We start from the raw sequence: 25,206 nt of genomic DNA, 5'->3' as shown, positions 1-25,206 counted from the left end.
CAGATACGGCATGACACAGGCTGCATGGACCAAGGTCAAATCCATGACTCCCTCTCCCCTTGAACTTGCACGGGGCTTCCTGCTGCCTGGAGCCTCCCCATCCCTTCCCCTCCCCGTCCTCTCCCCTCTCCTCCCCTCTGCCCATGCCTCCACTCCTGCTGCAGCTCTGCCTGTGGACTCGGGCTTGGCTTTTCTCTCCGTTGTCTTTCTGCAGGCATTAACACGAGCCATGGTGCCCGGTGAGGACAGTCTGGAGGCCAGGATGTCCTGCCAGCTCGGAGCTCCAGAGGCTTTGCCCCCAGCTATCTGCCACCCAGAATGGAGGAACTGGGTTTGGGCTGGAGGGCAGTGTTCCACCACAGCGCACGCTGGAAAGCAGCTGGGGCGCCACTGCTGGACAATCGGAAGGGACGGAGTTAAAGGCTTTCCCGTGCTGGACTTGCACAACACAGGAAGTGTGCGCCCAAAGAACTGAGCTGAGCCATGGCACTTCAGAAGGCTCGTCAGGGGAAGGCCGTCAAGTGTCCCGCCTGCAGCAAAGGCTCCACGAGGCAGCGCCCTCCCTTCGGCGAGGACACGGTACCCAGACACAGCCAACATCCTTTCAGCCCACGCGAGGCTCTGCCACCCTGTCATCCTAGCTACTCAGGAGGATGAGATCCGAGGACGGAGGTTCAAAGCCAGCCCAGGCACTAACGACCTTGAGACTCTTATCTCCAATTAATCACTAGAAAACAGCAAGTGGTGCTGAGGGTCAAGGGGTAGGGCGGTATCTCTGAGCTGAAGAGCTCAGGGACAGTGCCCAGGCCCAGAGTTCAAGCCCCACAACCGACAAAAAAGAAAAACAGTCCACTAGATTCCTTTTTCTCCTTCAAATGTTCCGATGGCAAGCGATGGTCACATGAAGATCTTGCCCTGATCGAAGGCCCCTCCAGGAAAGGTACTCTCCAGCCAAGGTCTTCGCTTCCAGGACCCAGTTTCTGCCACGTGTCTGATTCACAGTCCACCTGCCAGCGTGGTCCACGTGCTGGAACATTCCCGTGATGATGGTCTGGGGAAGTGGGACTCAGCCCTCCACAGGGACCAGCCGTCCTTGTTGAAATGCTCCCCCAAACAGGGCAGTGTCACAGACTGTATGTCCTCTCTGGAGTACGAGTTTAAATCCACTCCACGCCGAGGCAGCCTCGGGCAGATGAGCGAAGGGATCTGGGGCCTCGGTCTCGGAAGCCAGCGCCGGCTCACACTCATCCAGCTCCTCCTCTGGAGCTGGGGCAGCTGCCTTTTTTCCCCCTCTTTTCATTCAGAAGCCTTTTCCTTCTGCTTCTCTTCCCTTGAAGGCGTATCTTTCCGTGGGGTATCTTTTCTAGGCCAGCCTTCCACCACCTTCTTAGTGTCAAACTGGGCCATCTTCTCACTCAGCTTCACCTCCCCCCAAACAGCCCAGAACGGGGGCTGGTTAATGCAGCTGAGGAACCAGCGGTTGGTATTAGGGAAAGCCTGGAGGCTTAGAGCCACAACAGGGTGCAGACAACTGGGATATCAGCCAGTGTCCCTCCTTCGCCCAGCAGGAAAGCCCTTGTCTTCAGATGAGCCTCCAGCAGCCTCAGGATTCTCTTCATTCCTCCTCTGCATTCCCAGTGGCCTGCCTGGAACGGTGCAGGGCTGGCAGGGGCTCTGTGTCTACCAGCAAAGCTCACCCACTGCCCCGAAGCCTCTCTCTGCTCACATGGCAGGCAATGGCATTGCCCTCCAATGCCGGAACCTTGCCAGCAGAGATTTTCAGAGAAATTCAGGGGTGTGGTTGGTTTGGCAGAAGTGGGGTGGGGCCCCGCTGTTCTGAGCAGTTTTCAGGACAGGGTCCCCACCGCCTGGGATTCGGCAGAGAACGGCGGTGAGGTGTCCGGGGAGATTCTCACCCATCCAACCACCACAGAGCCAGAGTGGGGTGGTGGCACAAGTGGCCCAACACCAGCCTTGAGCAAAAAGCTCGGAACAGCACTGGGGCCTTCAGCTGCCGGCCCTCCTTCCAGAGCGGCGCCCTGCCCACGGGCACAGGCAGGCAGGCTGCACCACGCCGGATCCATGCAGCGCTCGTGTGCTCTGCTGCTCCAGAAGCTTCCGTCCAACACGCAACCCAACAGCTTGTACTTCCTATTAAGTCACTTCATATTAATAAGGCAGCTGCTCTCTGAAATTGAAGTGCCAGGCGGGTCCCTTGATGACAGGTAGAAGACGCTGGCTTTGAGCAGCGAAACCAGGCAGCTCCGGCCTGGCTTCCCAGGTGAGGTGAGCGCAGAAGGAGCGAGAGCGGCCGAGGGTGACAGGCGTAATTAAAATTATGTTCGGCTCCTGATCTGCCACAGAGATAAATTCCATAAGCACTGAATTGCATCCGTTTACTGGGGGGAAAGAAAGTTACCCTGAGTGCTCAATTCTTATTAAATACCACATTGATTTCAAGCCAGGATCCTTCTGTGATTGATGGAATCTCCGGGCTCTGGCGTCTTAGGAGAGTCGTCAGCCTTTGACTCAGCAACACGTGGAAGCTGCAGCAGAAGAGGCCCGTGGAGCCGGCACCCCGCTTCTCACTGCCGCCCGCATCTGAGCGTCTTCATCGTGAACACGCTTCTGCTCGTGGAGAGCAGTCCACAGCAGCCCCCGGGGAGGAAACGCAGAAAGGCCCTGCTGGGTGCAGCCACAGTGACGCCATGGGGGGTGTTTACCCCAGGGACTGAGGCGAGACAGGCTCACTGCAGCGCTGCCCCACAGCCCAGCCGGGGAACCCACGCCAGCTGCCATGGACAGAGGCATTCTCTGCACAATGGCACGTTACTTGGCTCTGAAAGAACATTCTTCAATGCAACGACCTGCAGGCTGGCTCTCCCCCAGAAGGCAAGGGAAGGCTTTTCCTCACTTTCGGGGACAGTGCAGACAGGATTACAAGTTTTTCAAAAGCCCCATCTCACAAAGCTGTGACTCCTGGCCACCAAATGATCCCTGTGTCATTGTATCTGTCTTGTCACATTCACCCCCCCCGCCCCCCACTCACACACTTTCCTCCAATACAGGACGCAAGCCATGCTGGGGAGAAGCCATGCCGGGAAGTGCTGGATCACAAGACGTGTGACATTTCCTTCTGAGAAACCTTCACAACACGGGTGCCTTCACCCAACAGGCAAACTGCCAGTTCCTGGGGAGAGGAGGGGGAGGGGAGGGGAAAGAGGGGGTGGAGGGCGGTGAAAGAGGAGGGAGGTGGTGAAGCAGGAGGAGGAGGAGGGGGGAAGGAGGGTGCTGGGAATACCTATGGCACGTCCCCCCATGATGGGTAAAGCGCGTGGGCAGCTTCACAGTGGCACTGGCCAGCCTCCCCGGTGTGAGTCGAGGTTGCTCGCTGCAATCACACCTATCGCATGGCTTTGATTCCCCACAGTTCCTAATCGCATATCGTACTGCTTATCTGCATGCTACTGAAATGAAATGGATGTGTCCTTTTGTTGCCCTCGAGGATAAGCTCTGTGAAGAGACAGCGTTGCATGCTGGCATCCTGCACGCGGTGTGAATCGGCAACGGTCTCCACTGAGGACGACAGAGCAGCAAGGGTTCGTGGGCCTGCTTGCCAGGGACCAGGGCGCAGACGATGGCTGCAGGTGAAGGGGCGCTGGGGGGAGCTTACACAGCGCTGCCCTCACAGCGAATGCACGAGGAGACACACGCCTCGCCACGCCCCAGCCAACACACGCATCCAAATCACACGGCCACCAGACTCCTGAAGCACACACTGGCAGGAAAACATCTCGCCCCTCTGCTGGCTGCAGACCTCTTCTCCCCTCATACTGGTCCAGGCCGGGCCAGTGCCCCAAGACTGGACCACGCCCCGCACCTGAGGTCATGTGCTGACTTTATCAGGCCCGGCCTCCAGTGGGGGGCACAGCAGACTGCACAAGGCCTGGGAGAGCGGGTCCACAGCAGTGGCTGGCGAGGGCTCCGGCTCCAGCCTCTCTCCCCTCCCCCACCACAGCTCTGTCGCTGGCTTTTATGGCAGACTCCGATTGGAAGATGAACCTCTTACCCTTCCAGCTCCCTGCCCCACAAACTCAGAGCAACTGTGAACCGGGCCCCTCCCCATGGGCCAGGCCAACAGCGTGCGCCTGACAGGCTTGGACACGCAGCCAGAGGGAGGGCAGCCTGGGCTCAGGGCCTAGGCATGGCGCCAGCCGGTCACCCCTCAGCTGCCACACACTGGGTAGGCTCTGCAGGAAAAGGAAGGACCAGGAGCATCCGGCACCCAAGGCATTGCTGGGTATCTGCAGGGAGACAGGATGCCGGTTCACCACCCAGCCGTCCCCCGACTGGCCAGCTTCACACTGTCCCCCGGCGCAGACCAGCTGTGGGCCAGGGTGGTCAGGACTACCCTCCCAGGAGCTGGCTGGCTGCAGGTCACCCCAGAGCTCTCACGCAAGCCAGGGCCTTGCTGGGGCTTGCTCTCCCTCCGCTCTAGCTGGACCCAACAGCTGCCCAGTGCCCATTGGACGATGATGCCCGGAGCTTCAAGATCATCCACACTGGCCACCTCCAGCTCGAATGGCCGCCCTGGGCTCATGGCAGCCCCGCACAGCCCATCCCCACCAGCACATGTCTCCTCATCCAGCACGGCTCCACATCTGGGAAACTCCTTCCTCTGTCCCCAGCTGTGTGGGGCAGGGAGGAGACAACGCTGGAGATGGGGACAAGGCCGGCAGGCGGGAGAACAGTTCTGTGACTATCACTCCCAACACGCTCATTTTAGGAAGAAAGATCGGGACAAAACATTTCCTTTATATATATATATATATATATATATATATATATATATATATATATATATATATATAATTGTGTTCTCAAGAGATAGGATGCCAAAGAAGAACAACCAGATTTCTAGGTTTACCATACGGGTATAATGATTAACTGATTTAAGTTAATCACTATAGCAGACCAGTGCAACAGAGGAAGAGACTGACATGGAGACCATAACCATACAGCTGACTAATTCAATAAATGGCGCTGGGACAACTAGATGTCCATAGATGAAAGAATGAACCCACACAGAAGGATTCCACCTTACACAAAAATTAACTCAATAGCCACTCAGGAGGCTGAGTTCGGAGGATCACAGTTCAAAGCCAGCCTGGGCAGAAAAGTGCCTCTGACACTTGTTTCTCCACTTCACCACTAGAAAACCAAAAGTGGAGCTGAACCCAGAGTGGTAGAGCGCTAGCCTTGAGCAAAAGACCTCAGAGACAGCGCCCAAGCCCTGAGTTCAAGCCCCAGGACTGATCCCACCCTCCCCCCCCCCCACACACAAAAATCAACTCAAAATAGATGAGAGCCTTAAATGTAAGTCATAAAACTATAAAACATCTAGAAGGTACTATTAGAGAAAATTATGTGACTTTGCACTTGGTAATGAATTTTTAATACAATACCACAAAAAAAGCAGATGAGTTGGACCTTATTAGAATTAAAAACATGTACTCTTTAATTGGTTATTTGAAATTGGGTAGGGAAGGGGGGAAATCAAGATAAGCAGGGGGAGGGTGGGAGGGAAATGGGGACCATTTCTTGTGAATAAAATATAACCCTTCTATTAATCACAATAAAATATATATATATATATTAAAAAACATGTACTCTGTGGGTGACGCTGTAAAGAGAGCCAAAGCACAAGAAAAAGCTGGAAACAATGGGAGGAAATACTGGCACAATACAGTTTTGATCAAGGACTTTTATGCAAGACAAAAAAATACCTTTACAAAAGAAAAATAAATAACTCAAAAAAGATGTGAAACTCTCTTGAACAGACCAACCAATCACCACATAAGACATTCAACATCATTTGTTACCAGAGAAATGCAAAAGAAGGCAAGCTACTGTGCCACACGACTGTGAGCATGTCCAAACCCCAGCCGGGCACTGGTGGCTCACACCTGTAATCCTAGATGCTGAACCCGAGGCTCAGATCCAGCCTAGGTTGGATGGAGTCTGTGAGGCTCTTATGTCCAATTAACTACAGAAAACAAAAACCAACAAACAAAAAAACCCAAAAAACAAAGAAGAGCCAGAAGTGGAGCTGTAGAGAGCTAACGTTGAGCACAAAAGCGCTCAGGGACTGCACCTAGAGCCCAAGTTCAAGCCCCAGAACCAGCACAAAAACAGTCTAAAATCCCCCAAAAGATTAAACAAAAAAATTCTGACAATACCAATGGCTGTAAACATGGTAAACCCATAGACACCCTGTGCTGGTGGGAATGTTGTGTCCACAGCTTCTTGTAAAACAAAATCACCTGAATAGCCCATTCTCAGATAAATTTATGATTAATAATTGCAGGAAACTTTCTGCACCCAGATGTCTAAGTAAAAATTAAACAATGACTTTGGGAGACAGGGTAGTTTTCTTAGATATAAGCTGTTGGAGAAACTGTTCTTTGCGCCAAGCACAAAGATCGAGGGGGAGCCAGCGGGTCAAGGAAGAGAGGCCGGTTTGGGCAGCTGTCAGCTGGGAAGGCAGCAGACGGCGGCGAGGCCTGGACCCAGGCCTGCGTCTCAGGGATGTGTAGGGGAGCAGGCATGGTCCCTCATCCTAGCCCTGGGGAGGCGAAGGCAGAGGGATGATGAGTTCAAGAGCAGCCAGACTCACATGCTGAGACTGTGCCTCAAAAAATACCAGGTCCTGGAAATGTGGCTCAACAAAGCACTAACCTGAGATACTGCCTCAGTGCCCAGAGCGGGAAAGATAACCAGCAAACCAGGGCCTTAGCCACGCACCGTTCAAACTTCATTTGGGAAGTTTTAACACACACACACGCGCGCGCACACACACACACTCATGCACACCCTACAGAGAAAGCTGAGTCAAGTACTCAAGACTTCAGACTTGGGAGAATGATTTGGGTTCAAGCCTTGGCTCTGCTCTTGGCGTGGTGTGTGACTGCCACAATCTGGGTTTTGAAAGGCTCATTCCCCCACCCTCACCGGGAGGTAAGAGCCCCTTCCTCCATGGCGGAACTCCCGCCGCAGAACCGATAATCAAGGGGTCCCCAGGACGCCCAGCGTGTAGCGGTGCCGGTCATGAATACATGACAGTTATTTCTTAAAATTGATACCTGACACGAAGACACCGCGAGCAACCCGGTAGCTAAGGACGCTGTGCTTTCAACACAACTCCCGGATGGCACACCAAAGACCTTCAGGACTCACAGAGAAAGCAGCCTGTCCGCACAGAGAGGAGAGCAGGGCTCACCGCGGGAGGCGCTGGGAACGTGGCCCCTCGCCATGGACGTTGAGGGGACGGAGGTGTGAGGGGCACACAGACATGGCCCCAGGGGACGTGGAACGAAGACGGATGGGGTGAGCGGCTTTCCTGCCAACTGGCTGCTCCACAAATGACTTCCTCTACCCAATCTACCTCTCTCTCTCTCCCTCTTTTTCTTTTAGAAAAAAATGGATTCAAAATCATTCAGAAATGATCCTGAATATCCATGGGAAGAATGGGCAGGCCAGAACAGTCATGAAAAACATTCCAAAGAAGAAGATGAAACACTAAGGAAACCACAGAACCCGCAGAGTCTCGTATCGCGTCCTGAGAAGCGTTAGGCAGACGGAAGAAGACGGAAATCCGACCCTAAGTTGCAATCTCTGAGTGGAGTGTGGGTCAAAGACCACGACAGGACGCAGGACGGCTAGAGAAAGGCAGTCTCTCTCTCTGCAGAAGGCCAAGCAAGGCCAACGGAAGCTTTATGCATCGGGCGACAGCGTAACCGGCCGTGGCTGCTCGAATGGCACTTGTCTCATGCCCCAAACATGAAAAATTCAAGCCATGAAAGAACAAAATGAAAACAGGTGAAGTTTTTATCTGGCCTCAACATACAGGAGAGATTTCTACACAGATAGCAAAGCAGAAACTTTAAAAGAGTGAATGCGTAAAACTCTTTGTGTATCATTAAAAAAAACAAAACATTGCTAGTGTAAAGGCAAGAGGATGGAATTATTCAAAATGAGCTGGAACTGGGGAGACCCCTTGTCAAAAACCAAATCATAACCATCATCATCATCAACAGCAGCAGCAATAGCAAAAGCTGTTAAAGGCAAATGGTACTTGGAAAAAGGCAGCAAAATTGATTTCTATTTTTATTATAGAAAAGAACTGCCCTATGAGCCATTGTAGACAATGCCCTAAACATGAGATCACAGGAGATACGGAAAATCTAAAAAACAATGAGCAAGCATACATGTGTGTTCACACACACACACACACTCAAAATCTGCAGAGAGAGTAGTCAGAGTACAACATCCGTGCTCAAGTCTGCGATCCTGGCTGAGATCTGAGGATTAAAGCCAGTTAGGAAGTTCTAAGAGAATCTTATTTCTAATCAGCCTACGTAAAAGCTGGATGTGGGAGTGTGGCTCAAGTGGCAGAAAACCCAGCCTTCAGTCCAAAAGCCAAGTTTTTCTTTCTTAAACCACTATTACTTGGTCAATTGCACTGACGTGGTGTCAATATTCACCACCTAAATTAGTGTCAATTCTATTGCAGGAAACCAAATCTTAGCTAAATATAGCTACCCACTTTCTTAACCCACAAAGTAGGAAATTTCTTTGAACGTGGTAGTGCATAAAGCTGGCGGGGACCTCTTGACTAAGCAAGCATGTGGTATATTTTCTTGAAAAAAGTCCTGTGGCTTTACCACAAAGGTTTTATAATATGTACACCCTTTCACTCAGGAATTCTCCTGCTGGGATCGTATCCCAGGAAAATGATTAAGATGCCTACAAATTAATACACAATGATGTTCATAAAAGCAGTGTTTATAATCATGAAAAATTAAAGAGAAGTTAAGTGGTCGATAATAGGAGCCCTATTATAAAAATTGCAGTCACTTATATAATCAAACACCATCATGACATTAAAAATAAAGTTGTAAAGGAATAATTGATGATATGGGAATATCATTAAGTACCATTAAGCTAATAACAAAGATGGGAAAATGATATGTGATTATGTTCAGTTTGGAAGGTTGGGTAATTTTTAAAAGTCTTTATATTATGTAGTATTAAGTATTCTATACCACACACGTGCAAATCCTATTTCTTTTTCTTTTCTTTTTCTTTTTTTTTTGTGGGTTATGAAGCTTGAACTCAGCCTGGGCGCTGTCCCTGAGCTCTTCAGCTCAAGGCTACTGCCCTACCCTGGAGCCAAGCCCCACTTCCCATTTTCTAGAGGTTAAGTGGAGATAAGAGTCTCAGGTCCTTTTGTGCTCGGGCTGGCTTTGGTCCTCAGATTTCTGCCTCCTGAGTAGCTAGGATGACAGGTGTGGGTCACCTTCCCCGCCCCCCCCCCCGGCCCCCGGCTCTGCAAATCCTATTTAAACCTTGCCTCTGCTGTCCTGTCTCCTGGACCTGCCAGGCCTCCCACACTTTCCTCATGATGGAGTGATGGAGACCAGGTCTCACTGGTCTGCTGTCTCCTCCTCTGTGAGTGCTGGACAGGCACACGGCTGAATGCGTCCACTCTGGGCCATTCTAAGCCCCTGCCTACTTCTAGAAACTTCCAAGACACACAGAGCCTCCTGCAGCATTCCGGGTCTTCTCGGGGTCCCGAGCTATCACCTCTGCTTCTAAGTACGCTGTGTTTGGAGGGAGTGCTCTAAATGAGAGATACCCCAGTTACCAATGGTCTAAGCACACAGGGATTGGCGTGGTGGCGTAAGAAGCTAGCAGACGGGGCCTCCTCCTCCTCTTCCTCCTCCTCCATTCTGCAGCAATCCCTCCTTGGGCCGGTTCTGATAGTGAGGACCCCAGGCAGGGGCCCTGGGGATACTGTTCTGACTTGGAGAAGGACAGAAGGTGTGGACAGGTCTCTGGAGCCCTCTGGGCCCTTGCTCAGGCCCTTGTTTTGATCTTGGCTGCAGTCTGGGTGATCTGAAGAGCTATCACTGGGTAAGCAGCCAAGGAGGCATTCGTCTTTAATCCAGTTGCCAACTGAACTCTTTTATTTATGTCAGGAGATTGGAAAGGAGGAGTCCCTGAAAAAGTCAATGTTTCTTTATATGTGTAGTTCCTGACTGTATTACGGCACAGGGCAATAACTGACACGTTGAATGGGAGCAGAGAGGTGACTGTGAACTGCCTTTAAACTGCAGGCTGGCAAGCCCGAGGCCTGTGCCCTGCAACACAGCAGACATGAAAGGGAAAGGTGCTTTCTGGAGTGGGGCGGTCCACGGGCAGAGCCTGGACGCCACACTCGACCCCTGCATCTTCTGGAGGGGACTGCTGGCCGGCAGGCATGGAAAGATGGTTTCAACTCTTCCTCCTTTTCCTCTCCTCCCTTGAAGCTCAGCTGTTTGCTGAAAGATGTCTTCCACTGCACTCGTGACCTCTCTCTTCTTCTATCCCTCTTCATTTCCATGCCACATGGCGAAGGCCATGTGGGGTGTGAGTGACAGGCCCTCCAGAGGTCCCCAGATGCTCCAGAATCACAGATGGAAAGATGAGGCCCCTTTGTTTACACGATAACCGTTCCACCTCAGCACTGTAACAAGTTGCAGTTCTGCCTCTTGCTGACATCAGACTCCTGCCACCAGCCACCGCCTGGAAGAGGTGGTGTTGGCAAAACCAGGAAGGCCTGCCCATCTTTGAAACTCATGGAAGGAACTTTCATGAAGTGTTGACGGTCCAAGGAACAGACCCATAGGTGAAGAGTTTTCAAGGTTGTGGTATTTCTTAGACTGTTTCCAGATGGCCTAGGGACCGAGCACGAATTTACGGGACCCTGTGCAGTCCAGGGCATGCAGAACAACTGAAATGTAAACAAACAAACCAAAAGCAAACTCTTGACCCAAAGGCCCGTGGAGCAAAACCTAAGTATGTAATGCTGGAAGCAATGATGTGGAAATGTCATTTGGGTTGCGTTAGAATAGTGGTGGTGGTGTTCACTCTCTTTTCTAATATGATTTAACAAGAATGTTCTTGTTTTCCTGAACTGCCTCTCACCACTAACTTAGCAGCCCAAGCCTCTGCAAACGTCATGAAATAGCTTTAAAAGGCAGCGTCGTTCTAGCTGACCTTTCAGATTTCAGGAACGACGCTTTTGCAAGCCTCTTGATGTTTAAGGGCAGTGAGCTTTCTGAGAACTTGTTTCCACAGCGAATAACGGTATAAATAGACGGCGAGCCGAGGCCACCCTTGGAATGCGCCATTGGAGACAAAGTCTTATTCCGTCAAGGGCAAAGGCCGCCGTTAAGAACAAGGTTTCTTCATCTGCAGAGTCAAGGCGTTCTTCCAGAGCGGGGGACGTCCCCCCGTGGCCAGTGAGGGTATCAGGACAAGGGCTGAGGGGCTGAGGGAGGACAGCTGCTTTCCTCTCACCTGCGGCACATGGCTGAGGTGACTTTCTTGGCCCAATTCCCTGGTCTCAGAACCAAACAGCAAATGCAAGCAATAGAATGAATGAATGAATGAATGACTAGAATAATAGAAGCTACTGACACTTCCCAGGCAGACTCTCACGAGATTTTCAGGCACTTCTGGAAATTTCTGAACTGAGTAGTTACTTAATGCCACAGGGCTTTTGATTTTCTGACAAGGCTACATGGAGGCCAATGTATATTAATTCACTTTTCTCCTATGATTCTATGAATAAATCCGCCACATGCAAACACGATCCGATTGTTACAGATTCCTCAGCATCATATTGTTTCCCACGTCCTGGGTTCAACTCCAGTCTTCCTGCAATTACTACAGCAGTGCTCAGACGTGAGGTCCACACCCATCTGCCTGAAGAAAGACAACAGGGCCTGCAGAAGCAGACAGTCCCTCTTGCCTTCTTTCTTCCCTCTCCATCACAAATAGTTGCTCACAAACACAAGTGTTCATGCATACACACACACACACACACACACACGGACATACAGCTGAGAATGCCCAGTGCCACAAAGGGAAATCCAGACTTCTGTCTGGGGTCTCACAAAGGAGGGCTCACAAGCAGAGCCCGCCTCTCCTGTCCTCTCAGCCTGGAGGAAGAAGGGCTGCCCCGGGGAAGTAATCTCTTTGATCTATCGCTTGGCTCTGTGCTGTCCTCCAAGCAGAATGTATTAATGAAGAGATGCTTTGGGGGAGAAGGCTCCACGGTTATGGTATCTCCACAGTCTCTGTTTTGATATTTGGCCATGAGAAGTTCAAAGGATTTGAAAGATTAGAGTTCAAGAAAACCCAAGATACACCCGAGGGCAGGCCCTGGTCTCAGATGCGGAAAGAACCTGCCCCTCCTACACCCCAGCGAATTCCACCTCTAAAACAACCCAGCGTACATCTCAGACCAACAGAGTTCTTTTCAAAGCCTCTTGGCTTTACTTCATGTTTCTCTTTAATGAGATGAAACAAGTTCACTTTAGGAATCCCTAAACAAATCAGAGCACTTGCGTGCCGTGTGAGCCCATTTCCCCAGCGTGGACCACCACGCGACTCTGATCAGTGTTGGAATGGCGCTTGACTGTGCCAGCCTGCCCCAGGCCCCTCCACCCCCCGCCATGCCAGCCTGTCCCGGGCCCCTCCACCCCCCGCCATGCCAGCCTGCCCCGGGCCCCTCCACCCCCCGCCATGCCAGCCTGCCCCGGGCCCCTCCACCCCCCGCCATGCCAGCCTGCCCCGGGCCCCTCCACCCCCCGCCATGCCAGCCTGTCCCGGGCCCCTCCACCCCTCGCCATGCCAGCCTGCCCCAGGCCCCTCCACCCCCCGCCATGCCAGCCTGTCCCGGGCCCCTCCACCCCCCGCCATGCCAGCCTGCCCCGGGCCCCTCCACCCCCCGCCATGCCAGCCTGCCCCGGGCCCCTCTACCCCCCGCCATGCCAGCCTGTCCCGGGCCCCTCCACCCCTCGCCATGCCAGCCTGCCCCGGGCCCCTCCACCCCCTGACCATGCCAGCCTGTCCCGGGCCCCTCCACCCCCTGACCATGCCAGCCTGTCCCGGGCCCCTCCACCCCCGTCAGGCCATGTCCTGAGTTCCAACTCACTGTTCTTCTCCGCCCTGGGCTTGGGAGGTCCAGGCTCGGGGAGACACGGACAGGGTCCATCACAGAGGATGCTGAGGCTTTTGCCGACAGAACACGCGTGGAATTCCAACTTGCACTGTGAGGAGGAGACAGAACAGGTGGTAAGTGTGCAGTCAGGCCAGACGCCAGCGGTTCCCACCTGTCACCCCAGCTGTTCAGGAGGCTGAGAACTGAGGACAAGCCCAGGCAGAGAAGTGTGCAAGACTCTCATCTCCAGTGGACCACAAAGAGAGCGGGAAGTGGAGCTGTGACGCAAGAGGTAGAGCACTAGCCTTGAGCAGAAAAAAACCTCAGGGGCAGCATCCAGGCCCAGGAGTCCACACTCCAGTACTGGCACACACACACACGTGCGCATGCGCATGCACACACACACACACACACACACACACACACACACACACACACACACAGGAGAGTAAGCACACAGGCACTACAGACTCTCATTCAGCCCTAGATCCAGACAAGATGGGGAAGGCAGGGCCGTCTCAGGGGAGGTGGAACGTCCAGCATGGTGATAAGCTTTCTTGTTCTTCCGGCGGAGCAGGCTAACTTCCAAATCACAGTGGAAGCACGGGAAGGTCTGTTTTCATGACACATGTGCTCAGCTCTCCACCACACACAGTAAGATCACACAGCTAGATCGGCAGCAGCTCACCGAGCTCACCTGAGGGGACACCAGAAGTGGACAGGCCCCTGGAGCCAGCTCACCGAGCTCTGCCTGTAGGGCACTCACTCAACTCCACTGTGGAGAGCTGATCCCACCCTCACCCTTTCTGTGGTAGTGCACAGAACTCTCCCCCTAGTCAGTGTATAGAGCTGTCCCTTTCCTGAGCTCTCAGCACTCCAGCTATAGGGACGTCACAGAGCTCTCCTACAGACAGAATACTGTCTACAAGAGGCACTCACAGAACTCTGCAGGTGAAAGATCATGCAAATAAATAGTCCAGCTCTAGTACTTCTCCTCTCCAGGGTCCTCACCTAACTACAAGTGACGAGACTTGTCCACGTGGCATTCCTTCACCCGCCCTGCGAACACTAAGCAGAGGGCTTGACGCTGAGGCAGGCCGACTCCACCCACCCCTTACAGCTCAAAGACAAACAGCTGAGAAAGCGGACTTGCAAGGGAAGCGTCTTAGGGATCAGGCCTACTGAGGCACGATGTATACATTTTTTTTATAAAATACAGAGAAGAGGAAACTGACGCAAACACATGCTTTGAGTGCGGATGACAACAGCACTCAACTGCTCGGGTGTACCAACAGCGGCCAGGGGTTGAGCAGCCCGAGCTCCGAAATCCCCCCAAGAGCTGAGACAGGGAGTCAGCTCTCAACCCCGCGGGACCCCTGGGGACAGCGTCCTCCACAACCGCAACGAGGGACAAGAACTGGGCGGCTCTCTGCAGTGAGGCAACTTGGCCCTCTCGAAGGCACAGCTTCAATCTTCCTCCGGCTTTCTCTCTGCCCCTCATAAAAGGCAGCTAGGAGCTGGGAGCGGGGGCTCCAGTCGCCCTCGCTGCTTCACCAACCCCAGAGGTAGGGTTGGGCATCCCTTTTCAAGGTCAGCGCAGGCAAAAAGAAGTTCAGGTGACTCCATCTCCATCAGTGGCTGGCGCAGTGGTGCCGGCCCGACGCCCCCACTGACGTGGGAAAGCATCCGGCAGGCTTCTTCTTCCCAGAAGCAAGCCACCCTGATGCTGTAGACCCAGGCCTTCCCCCATCACCACAGAAATGGAGAACAAGGAGAGAGCGCCAGTGATGGTGAGAGGATGTGCAGAAGTATTCTGCATGGGGACCTCCTTAAAAATAAATGTGGGAGCAGCTTTCCCAGCCCATTCCTTGCTTCTGTTTTGCACAGCATGCCAGTGCGTCCGAAGGCGTGAATGTTTCCTTGCAAATGCCCGGACGATCTTTCTCGCTGTTGATGTGGAAGGCAAAACGAGTAACTTCTCCCAGGTCAGAGTCCACACGCCTCCTCCACACCTCCTCCCGCTGCGCCACCACACATGCAGTATCGTTTTTAACGTTTTATTTCTATTGCTCTCCCCACCATATTTCATCAACCTATCCTCTATTTTTAAACCAGACTGTTGGTGGTTCACAGTTGACAACTTTGTTCACAGTTGATGAATTCTGATTTGTTTTTATTCACCCAAAACCATGTTGTCACAGGAGAGGGAGGGACAGGATCTGAGGCTCCGCTGCCTTTAATAAGTGGAGAGCAAGCGGTGCCAGCGCCCAGAGCCCACGGCCTCTCCTGCCCGCCGCCCCACCTGCTCTGCTGCAGCTTCTCAGAACCTTCAACTTCAGGGACCTTTTACTTCCCTCTGGCCACCCCTGCCCCGCCCCAAGCATCGGGGGGCTTATTCTTTTCTAAACTCAGGTCTTGCTCTTGCCAGGAAATTTCCTGGCTCACATCAATTCCTCCCCATTTTCCTGTCTCTTTCTCTCCTTGGCTGTCTTGGTGGCCCTGTGAGCATCTGTCATACAGTTTTCACGGACACCGAGCTTTGTTCCCTTGGTTCAGGGCCTGGACCTGTACGGGGCCGAAAGCCCCGTGAATGCTTGCTTGCTAAGTGTAAGAAGAAATATGTGCTCATTAAGGCTCTGTAGAAAACCAAAGGTCCTCTCTGCACAGCCCCAGCAGACAGGCAGCTGTCTGTCAGCTACACCGTCTCAGCGGACCAGTGACTGGCTGTGTGTGACCAGGGCTTGGTCTGTGGGCTCATGTTCGGGGCCTCTCAACTCTGTCTCTCTCTCTCCCTTCCTTCTTTGTATCTGTCTGTCTCTTCTTCACTCTCTCCTCCTCACCCTCCCTTCCTCTCTGCATCTCTCTCTCACACTCAAAACACACCACACACTTTTGACTTGCAGAACCTTAAACTTGAAAATCAAGTCACTAAATGTACGAACAGGAAAAAGCAATTCTTCACAAAAAGATGCCAGCTAAAGTTAGAAGGGAAGGTTGTAATTTGAAAATCACTGTTTTGCCACACCGAGTCCTGAATTAAAAAAAGATCACTCAATATTAAAAAAAAAGGGTACAAGTGAGTGAGGGTACAAGTGAGTCTCAAAAGACTACATAATGGTTATAAAAAAGAAAATGTGTATTTCCAACAAGATATACAGCATTCATCCCTTAACGAAAAAGGACCAAAGGAGCAAGACTTAGCACTCAGCTGGAACAAAGTAACAAGGACTTCACAGCATGCTCAGAGACGAGACTGGATCCCAGTTGTAAAATACTGGGTCCAGCAAGCTAAGCCTCAACTTACCTATAAAGAAACAGACTTCAAATTGGGCACAAATGCCTGAGCTCCAAAAAAAAAAAATCTGTTGATACCAAATAAAAGTGAACAAAAAGTCCCCATCACTGTTTCATATTCAAAGAAAGAGAAGAAACAAACGAGCCAGCTTGAATAACAGTAATTACACCAAACTCTAAACAACACTTAGGGGGGAAACCCTTGTGATTTTAATGAGAACGCTGACATAATAGAACGGCTGTTCTCCTGGTGAGATAATCCACACCCACCAAGGTGGTTAAGTAGAATGCCACCTTTGCTTTTAGGCATCACAATGTCTGTAAATGCCTCTAACTGGTCCATGCAAGTATGCACGTATACACAGACAGAGCAAAATGTTACCTGTCAGACCATGTGATGGGTGCCTGTGCCCGTTACATGATTCCTCGGGCTCGGCCGATGTCCGGCGGTGGTTGTTTTAATAACTGAGCAGAAGGGCTGTTTAATTAACTTGCCTTGTCCAGAGGCACTGGGGACTCTTTCCAGCAAGGAGCCATCTGTCCCCCAGGCCCTGCACCTGGGCTGCCTGTGGCTGCCTTGTCACCTTGCTCTAGCCTGAGCAGCCTCTGTTGCGTCTCAGAGCCGGTGCTTTAGCTGCTGCGTGAGGTCGTCCGCGGATTGGGTGATTCTGGAGATACTCTTCACTTTTTCTTGGGGGGGGGGGAGGGACAGTCCTAGGATTTAAATGCAGGGCTTTGGGGTTGACAGGCAGGCATTCTAATGCCAAGCCATGCCTCCGGCCTCTCCTTTCCCCACCTTTCTTTTCTTTTGGAAGTCGTGTCATTTTCTGCCTGATCCATGTCTGGACCCTGACCCACCTATTGTACACCTCCCACTGCAGCGTGGACGACAGGTGTGTACTAGTACACCACACCCAATTTTCTCTGTGAAGAGGGAGTCGTGCAGACTCTCCTGCCTTGGCTGGCCTGGACCCCAAATCCTCAACCTCCGTCTCCCACATGCCCGAGAGGACAGGCACGCTGCACTGCATGCAGCTATTAGTTGAAAAGGGGTGTGTGTGTGTGTGTATGTGTCTGTGTGTGTGTCTGTGTGCGCGCGCACACGCCTGGACACCACAAATCTCCCAATCTCAGCCTTCTAAGTAGCTAAAATTACAAGTGGGAGGCAGCCAGGCCCAGCACACATCTCCAGCTTTTTATGGGAAGCTCCATCCATCTGGAGTTTGGAGAGACAACACAGAGGAGGAAAGTCTTGAAATCCTGATGCCTGTTTTCCTATCAGCACCCAGGTCTATAGCAAGTGCTCAGTAAATAAACACCAAGTAAGGAAATGAAGAAAGCAGTAGCTCGTGTGCCAGGGTGACTGGCAAACCGGCCCCTTACGCCTTCATCCCCACGGAGTGAGCAGCTAAGGCCCAGAGCTCGACAGGAGGACCTCGCGGTGGTCAGCTCAGAGCCGCCATGCTTCCTCGTGGCCATGCCGAGCAAGGGCTTCAAGGAGAAAATGAACCTCTTCCTCTGAAGAGGAGGATGCCCGAGCTTGAGAGCCGGAGCCGGGCCTGCACGGGGCTCCTCCTCTCCCTCCCCCTCTGCTTCCTTGGCATGCTATGCACTGCTCCTCCTCCTCCTCGGGGCGCACAGTCACGTGTGTGTCTGTGACCTATTTCCACCACACTCACCTGCTCTACTGCTCCTGTGCCCCCACTGCCTGTGGAATGTTTACTATTTCTGCACCCTTCCTCACCAACCTCTCCTCCTCCAGGGAAGCAGCCACCTTTTCGGGAGCCTGGCACACAGGTACTTGGCTAGTATCTGTTTGTTTAGGGGAAAATATGTATCCCTGTGTGAGGGATTCCTTCTACAAATCCACAAAGTGCAACCTGAGGAAGCAGAACGACTGCCTCCCAGCCAGGAAACAGCACGCATGTTCGAATCCAAGCCCTCCATTTCTCCTCAGGGCAGCAAAGCAAGGGATAATGGATTCGTAGACTTGACAGGGCACCAACTTTGGCAAAGACTGAATGGCCAGGCAGAGAAAGAGAGGTGAGGGAAAGGAAGTGGAATCAGACTTGAGGAAAGAGAGAGAGAGCGAGCAGAGAACAGGAGGGCCTCGTATGGAGCGGGAGAAGATGGAGGCAGTCCTGGGCACCCCAACCCTGTCTCCTACTATGCCAAATGAAGCTGCCCACAGACTTCCGTAGCAACAGACACAGTGAACGCTGTTCTCATCGGGTAGGGATTGGCCAAGAAGGAGTTGATTGGCCCACAGACCTCCATCAGAGGTCTACACCTGGCTCCTACACCTGGAGCATGAGAAAGTCTGGATGCTGAGAAAGTGGGTGAGAGGGTAGTTGGTAATTACTTCTCTTTTCCCCAGAAACCTCAGAGGGTTAGAGATTCCCCCTTACACTTCGCAGACGAGAAGGGAAGGGCAAGGAGATAAGGAGCATGAGTAAGACCAGGAGGAGGAGAGAATGCGGCCAGACTAGGCAAGCATGGACTGGGGTTCCGTCTCAGCTACACACCAGCCCTCACACTCTGATCCCAGCTGCATCAGGAAGCATACTTAGAGGACCACCTCAATCCGCCATCACCCCGGGCAAAAGCACAACCACATGAGACTCTACGTGAAAAGGAATGCAGACGTGGCTAGAGGTGGCTGGGGCAGGAAACGCAGAGCCTGCCCAATGAGTGCCAGCTTGGAGATCAGGCCCTCGCACCACTGGAAAAACAACATCTACTTTAAAGGAAAAAGCTACAGAGAAGGCATGGCAGGAAAGAAAGTGAGGAGACAGACAAGGAAGAGAGGACGCCACATTCCCAAGGAGAAAGCGGGAGGAGCAGGGAGCGCTCGGGAGGCAGTGGGGGAACCAACAGGGCGTGTGTCCCTCACCAGCCTGGTGTGCGCGCTCAGAGACGCGCCAACACACTGGCACCTGCTTCAACTGAAAACAGTCCCTGCGGCCACGGGCCTCAGGACACGGCGTCTCCCACGCTTCTGGTGTCGTGGGGGACCTGGAGCCGTCTCTGCTCCCACGCTGGGGCTGTCACAGGCAGCACTCCAGGGAGACAAGAGCACCTCGCGGTGGCACCTAACTCACACTCCTCCCCTCTCTCAGGGTCCATGGGAATCTGACCCCTCACCTCTGGGGATTGCGGGAGGGGACAGCCCAGCCTGCTGGGCTCCCGTCTGGTCCTCTGTGTCCCGTGACCTCCCCTCTGGTCCTCTGTGTCCCGTGACCTCCCCTCTAGTCTCTGTGTCCCGTGACCTCCCCTCTGGTCTCTGTGTCCCGTGACCTCCCCTCTGGTCTCTGTGTCCCGTGACCTCCCCTCTGGTCCTTTGTGTCCTGTGACCTCCCCTCTGGTCTCTGTGTCCCGTGACCTCCCCTCTAGTCTCTGTGTCCCGTGACCTCCCCTCTGGTCCTTTGTGTCCTGTGACCTCCCCTCTGGTCTCTGTGTCCTGTGACCTCCCCTCTGGTTCTCTGTGTCCTGTGACCTCCCCTCTGGTCCTCTGTGTCCCGTGACCTCCCCTCTAGTCTCTGTGTCCTGTGACCTCCCCTCTAGTCTCTGTGTCCTGTGACCTCCCCTCTGGTTCTCTGTGTCCCGTGACCTCCCGTCTGGTCCTCTGTGTCCCGTGACCTCCCCTCTGGTTCTCTGTGTCCTGTGACCTCCCGTCTGGTCCTCTGTGTCCTGTGACCTCCCCTCTGGTCCTCTGTGTCCTGTGATCCTCTCTCTAGTCCTCTGTGCCTGGAATCTGCGCTCTTCAGTGGTTAGGGTATGACTCTCCCCATGTGTCCCCTAGGATCCCTCTCTCTCTGTTTACAGTCCTCCCCCAGCCAGTGGTGGCAATGGGGTCTGCTCTCCTCCTGAGGGTGGCAGTGCAGGGGAATTCTCTCTGAGGCATGCCAGGATAGGTAGCTTAGCACATGGGCTTATGCCGTTTTGCATCTGGAAAGGTGGACAGCGAGGGCCTAGGCCACCCAGGTGTCTCCACAGGCCCCCTGCTGCGACACTCCCACATGCCCAGGGCAGACAGACAGGAGCCCGGCTCCTACTTCAAACACCTCAAGTGCCATAGCAGTGCCCAGCCACTGTAGCTGCCCTTTAACTATCGGTTAAATCAAAGAATGAACGAGCGATTCGTGGATAAATATGAGCAGCAAATGAATGTGTACTATGAGAAATGAGGAAGCAAGCCCTGGGTATTCTGCGTGACCAGAGCAGCCACTGAGATAGAAGGTAGGGCTGAGGAGAAACAAACAGTGGTTTCTTCCAGTCTTGGTCACCTACCCCTCCATGTACACTGAAGAATAGGAAAACAGATGCCAGCTAAGCATAGCTACAAACCTCCATCCAATGCTAACATTTCCCAAGGTCCCAAAAGAAAGCTATTAAAATCTCACCTTGGGCTGACATCAGATAGCCATCACAGCCATTCAGCATCCTTTTACATCTGGGCTCCAGTCTAATTTTTTCTCCTCTTCCCCTTTACTTGCGGGAGAAAATAAACTCCCAGTGTCTTTGTGAATATAGCCTTTATGTCCATGAGAACCAACAGAAATAAAACCAGAGATATCGGTGACCAAAAATGCCAAAGCAGACTTTTTAACCAAAGGCAACGAGATTAAGGTGATACTTTTAAAATGAAACGGTAACTTAAAACTTTGAATTACTGCCTGATTTTACTACTTACAGATGAAAGACTCTGCAATACTGAACAAAAAAGCCATATAACTTAAAGACAATTTTCTTTGCTTGACACCAACTCGGTGAAAGATACATTTAAGCAATAAAATGCCCTTGTATAAGTCCATTCTCTGATGAGGGGCCTTGGTATGTGAGACTGGCAAGGGCTGGACAAAGGCTTTCATTTCTTCTCTTTCCTTTGATTACTCAGTTTTCTCCTAATAGGCTCTGCTCTCGTTTCTCCCAGATCCTGATGAAAGATGAACCAGGCAGCACATGCCTCAGGAGACCCAGCTTGTGTGCCAATGACTGTGAGGGTAAGCCTGGCCCCTGGAAATGGCTGAGGCGTGACAGTCCCTCCGAGTGAGCACTACACTTTCTTAGGAGAGCACAACAGTAACCCAGGCAGCCTCAGACCGGCACGACAGGCCACAGCAGAACTAACAGGCGGGGCGGGGAGTCTGTCCCACGGGAGGCTCGGGCGATTCTTGGGAACAGATCTGCTGGTGCATGGGTGCAGAAAAGACTGTGCTGCCAAGATTGGGAATTGGGATGAAATGTAGAGTCTAACCGGGCGGGTGGGTATCTGAAGGAGAGGGAGGGTAAGATTACAAATCCCCACAGAAGACAACGGAAGGCCTGATGATGAGGACAGGGAATGTTCAGGCGGAAGCGGGGCAGGCATCCAGCGTGGAATGAGAGGCCATGACGGCCTCAGGGCCTGCGGAGGGAGTGGCCCGCTGAGGCCTGAGAAGACCGGGCAGCGCTAAGACTGGGGCTGTCATTTTACATTCAGTCCTCAATCCAAGCTTCACGGAAGCCCTCCCTTCCCGTCACGTCAGTCAGTCAATCCGGTCTTCCCACTCGGACCAAGAGTTTGCTTGCATATTTTAAGGTCAATACAGAATCTGTATTAATCAGACCAAAACTCATTAAGGAAGGCCAGCTGTGAGCTCCGGGACGTCAGCTGCTCTCCGTCGAATATAATTTGCGTCCCATACAGACGAGTGATTCTTCGCACACCAAACACCACCCTTTGGGGTAGGCAGGAGGGGAAGCTGTGTCTCGGAGCACTGGAAACCGTCTGTAATGCAAGCTCCCATTTCAGGGAATTCTGCGCAGAGCAGAGCGGCCCCTCATCATGTTCCTCGCCACAGATAATTAAGCTCATCAGTTCTCTCCTCCTCGTACCACCTCAGGAGGTGACGCATCCCTCATTCAGCTCCCCAGGAAGTGCCTGCCATGGCTGACTCCTCACAACTGTGAAGGGGTCGACCCAGAAGCTCTAGGACGACCCAGTCTGAGTTCAAATCCTTCCTGTCTCTAGTCTTTCTTCTTGACATTAACCTACCCTCCTGAGTGCACTGCCTCACCTGCAGAACAGTGGAAATGCCTCCATGGGCAGTTAATGTTTGTTGACCACCTACTATGTGCCAGGCAGTGCTCTCAATGCCAACGATGAGAGCTGGGTGGTGACCTGCTATCCCTGTGTACCTCCGTGCACAAGGGAAGACTGGGACTAGTAAAAATAAAAATGAGCCTTTACAACGACAATACAAACTAGAAAGAGATGCACACTGAGCAGTTCAGAAAGCTCTCAGACAATGGCAGACACATACCAGACACAGGCCTCAGAGTGCGGGGACTGCTGGCTTCTGTCAGCTCCTTATCTGTTCAATGGGGACAATTACGCTGTTTGCTTCCCTGAATTGCTGGTGGGGCTGCTCAAGTCCGCGGCCCAGCCGGGTACCTGGCCTGGGGCAACAGCTCTTCCCTCATCAGCCTGGCTCACGCTGTCTATGGACCCGGAAGCTGCATGGTGGTCACTGGAGGATTTGGGAACTGTGAGCCTGGGCGCTACAGAGAGGCAGGCACCTTCCCTCTTCTCCTCTGCAGACCCAGGGCCCTGCAGGGAAAGGTCTGCCGTCCCACCCTGAGCACAGGGCCAGGAGACAGCAAAGGAGGAGGGGAACCAGAGCGGGACCCAAGGGGACCGTGGGGAAGTCACACGCCCTCCAGAAGAAGCAGTTATGAGGAATTAATAATCTGCTAAATCCTCTGTACTAGAAGGAAACGGCGGAACAATGACAAAAACAACAAAAGAGGGAAAAGATAAACCTCTGCTGGGACCATCAATCACTACCAAAAGCTCCTCTGAGCTCCAGCCAGCCCAGCATGCCGGCGCCTCTGCCAGCACGAGGCGTCTTCTCCTCGGGACCTGGACACCACGCAGTCTCCTGACTCTCATTAAAATGGGAGCTAAGCAATACAACTTGTCAAAACTAAGAATGGTCTATGAATCCAGAGTATCAAACCCCATGTGAGTCCAACAGAAGTGGCTGGCGTTCAGCAGCCACAGTGACAGAATGAGGAGCCCGGGCCCTGGACGGCACCTCTGGGGCTGCCCCCCACCCAGGGCCACGCACAGCCCCAGGGTGGACCCCCAAACAGGGCAGAACCAGAGCGAACGGAGCCCTCATGGAAGCTGTTAGGCGAGACCTGTGAGTTGCTAGAAAGAAAAACATTTAAATTTTGAGTCCTACGCAGCCACAGCTCTGAGGCATGGGCAAGGCAAAACAGACAGTGACATTTCCCCCAGCCAGCCCAGCCCCAGGCGATCCCACTCGCCCTCTGCCTGGAGGTTCAGCACGGCTCGGGGCCCTGTGGGCACCAGTGTCCTGGTAAACATGAAGGAGTCTGGGGAGTCACCTGCCACAGGGAATGGAGGATGGCATGCCACCCCCTGGGAGAGATCTCTCAATGGCAGCCACGGTGGCAGAAACCGTGGTGATTACCAGGGCAACGCCGAGCATCTGGTTGTTCATAGCGACCCTCTGTCTGTCTGCTGTTTGTGGCGTTTATGGTGGCATTAACTCGGGGCCTCGTGCTCTCACTCGAGGCTGGAGCTCTACCAATTCAGCCACACCTTTACTTCCGCCTCTCCACTGGTTAACTGGAGACAGACTGGTAAAGCAAGCTCCATACCCGGGCAGTTCCCACCACTTCCTTCCCCGCCCTCAAGAAACATGGGCTCTCCAGCAGCACAGACTCAGGCTTGTCCTGACTGGCACAGGCCGGCTGAATCCACTCTGCCTTCCGCTGACTGCAGGCCACAACACTTGCTTCATGGGCTACTGGATGTAAGGCGGATGAAAACTTCTTTAAAGCTCATAAAGTATTCGTGAACGGACTCCCTGCAAAGACCTCTGCTTTTCTCCCAGTAGAGTCCCCCACACCCCGAGTTAATCCAGTGCCTACTGGCAGAGAACACGGGAGCTCCCCAAAGCAGCTAGAGACCCTCACCCTGAACTTCCTGACTCTTTCCCCATGCTCCCCTCCACATCCCGCCCCTCGGAACTCTTACCCAGCCACAGGTAGAAGACAGCAGAGCCCATCTTCCTACTGGAGCCCAGGACAGAGCAGGGACAGTGGCAGGTTCTGCCTGGCCACAAGGACTGCCACAGCTGAACAGATTCACAGTAGTCCCACCGAGTAGAACTGCAGCAGGGGCTCAGCCATGAGGGCACCTGTTCTCCGCCGGCTCAGCAGACTACGGGGCGCTGAGCTGCCCCTTCATAGCCTGTGCAGCCACTGGTTTAGAAATCACTCATTCCTCCCGCCATCTGTGCCTCGGGTCAGCTGAGAGTCCGGCCTGTGCCCGCCATTAACCTGGTCCCTATCTACCACACTGACCTGGGAAGTTCCCATTTGACAGGAACTGCAAGTCACTGCAAGTCAACAACGGAGAAACTAACACTGACCTTTCTCCTTCCTCCCCTTCCTCCCCCGCTCCTCCTCTTCCACAAAGCATCTATCTTCCCTGCTCTGTTTTTGTCTGTGAGGACATCACCTTTCCAGGAAGGAGGCAGAACGTGACTCAGGGAAGCCACATTTGTACCCAGGCCGGACGGGACTGAACCAGTGTTTCCTGAGTCTCCATCAAATGCCCTTATTATGTAACAGCTGCCGGGGAACCGTAGCTGTAAAAGTACAGGGCAGATTTCTGCAGCAGTGCCAGCAGTGGGCCCAAGAAGTGGGGGGGTCTCACGTCTCTTACCTGAAACCACAGTACCCTGGGCCTCCTGGGAATGGGAGAGGGGCCCCAGTTTCTGAGACATGCGCAAGCCTTGTCCCCTTTGCTCAGACACAAAGCACAGTGCTTCTTAGTCCTCCGC

The 25,206-nt window shown here is 53.0% G+C and overlaps 1 protein-coding gene and 1 pseudogene across 3 annotated transcripts in view; both read right to left on the bottom strand.

Moving 5' to 3' along the window:
- The window catches only part of Spock1 (SPARC (osteonectin), cwcv and kazal like domains proteoglycan 1), a 334,854-nt gene that overhangs the window by 19,995 nt on the left and 289,653 nt on the right, over positions 1 to 25,206 (bottom strand). For all 3 annotated transcript variants that reach the window (XM_090325481.1, XM_090325482.1, XM_090325483.1), the window contains one exon: positions 13,046 to 13,160. In XM_090325481.1, coding sequence (XP_090181607.1) covers positions 13,046 to 13,160 — 115 coding nt within the window. The remainder of the gene's footprint in view (positions 1 to 13,045; positions 13,161 to 25,206) is intronic.
- Positions 997 to 1,920, bottom strand: LOC150041826 (elongation factor 1-gamma pseudogene; annotated as a pseudogene).

Source organism: Megascapheus bottae, chromosome 38, assembly GCF_031878675.1.
Source record: "Megascapheus bottae isolate mThoBot1 chromosome 38, mThoBot2.hap1, whole genome shotgun sequence".
Taxonomy (NCBI): Eukaryota; Metazoa; Chordata; class Mammalia; order Rodentia; family Geomyidae; genus Megascapheus; species Megascapheus bottae.
Note: the sequence above shows the minus strand (reverse complement) of the source record. Positions and strands in the feature narration are given on the sequence as shown.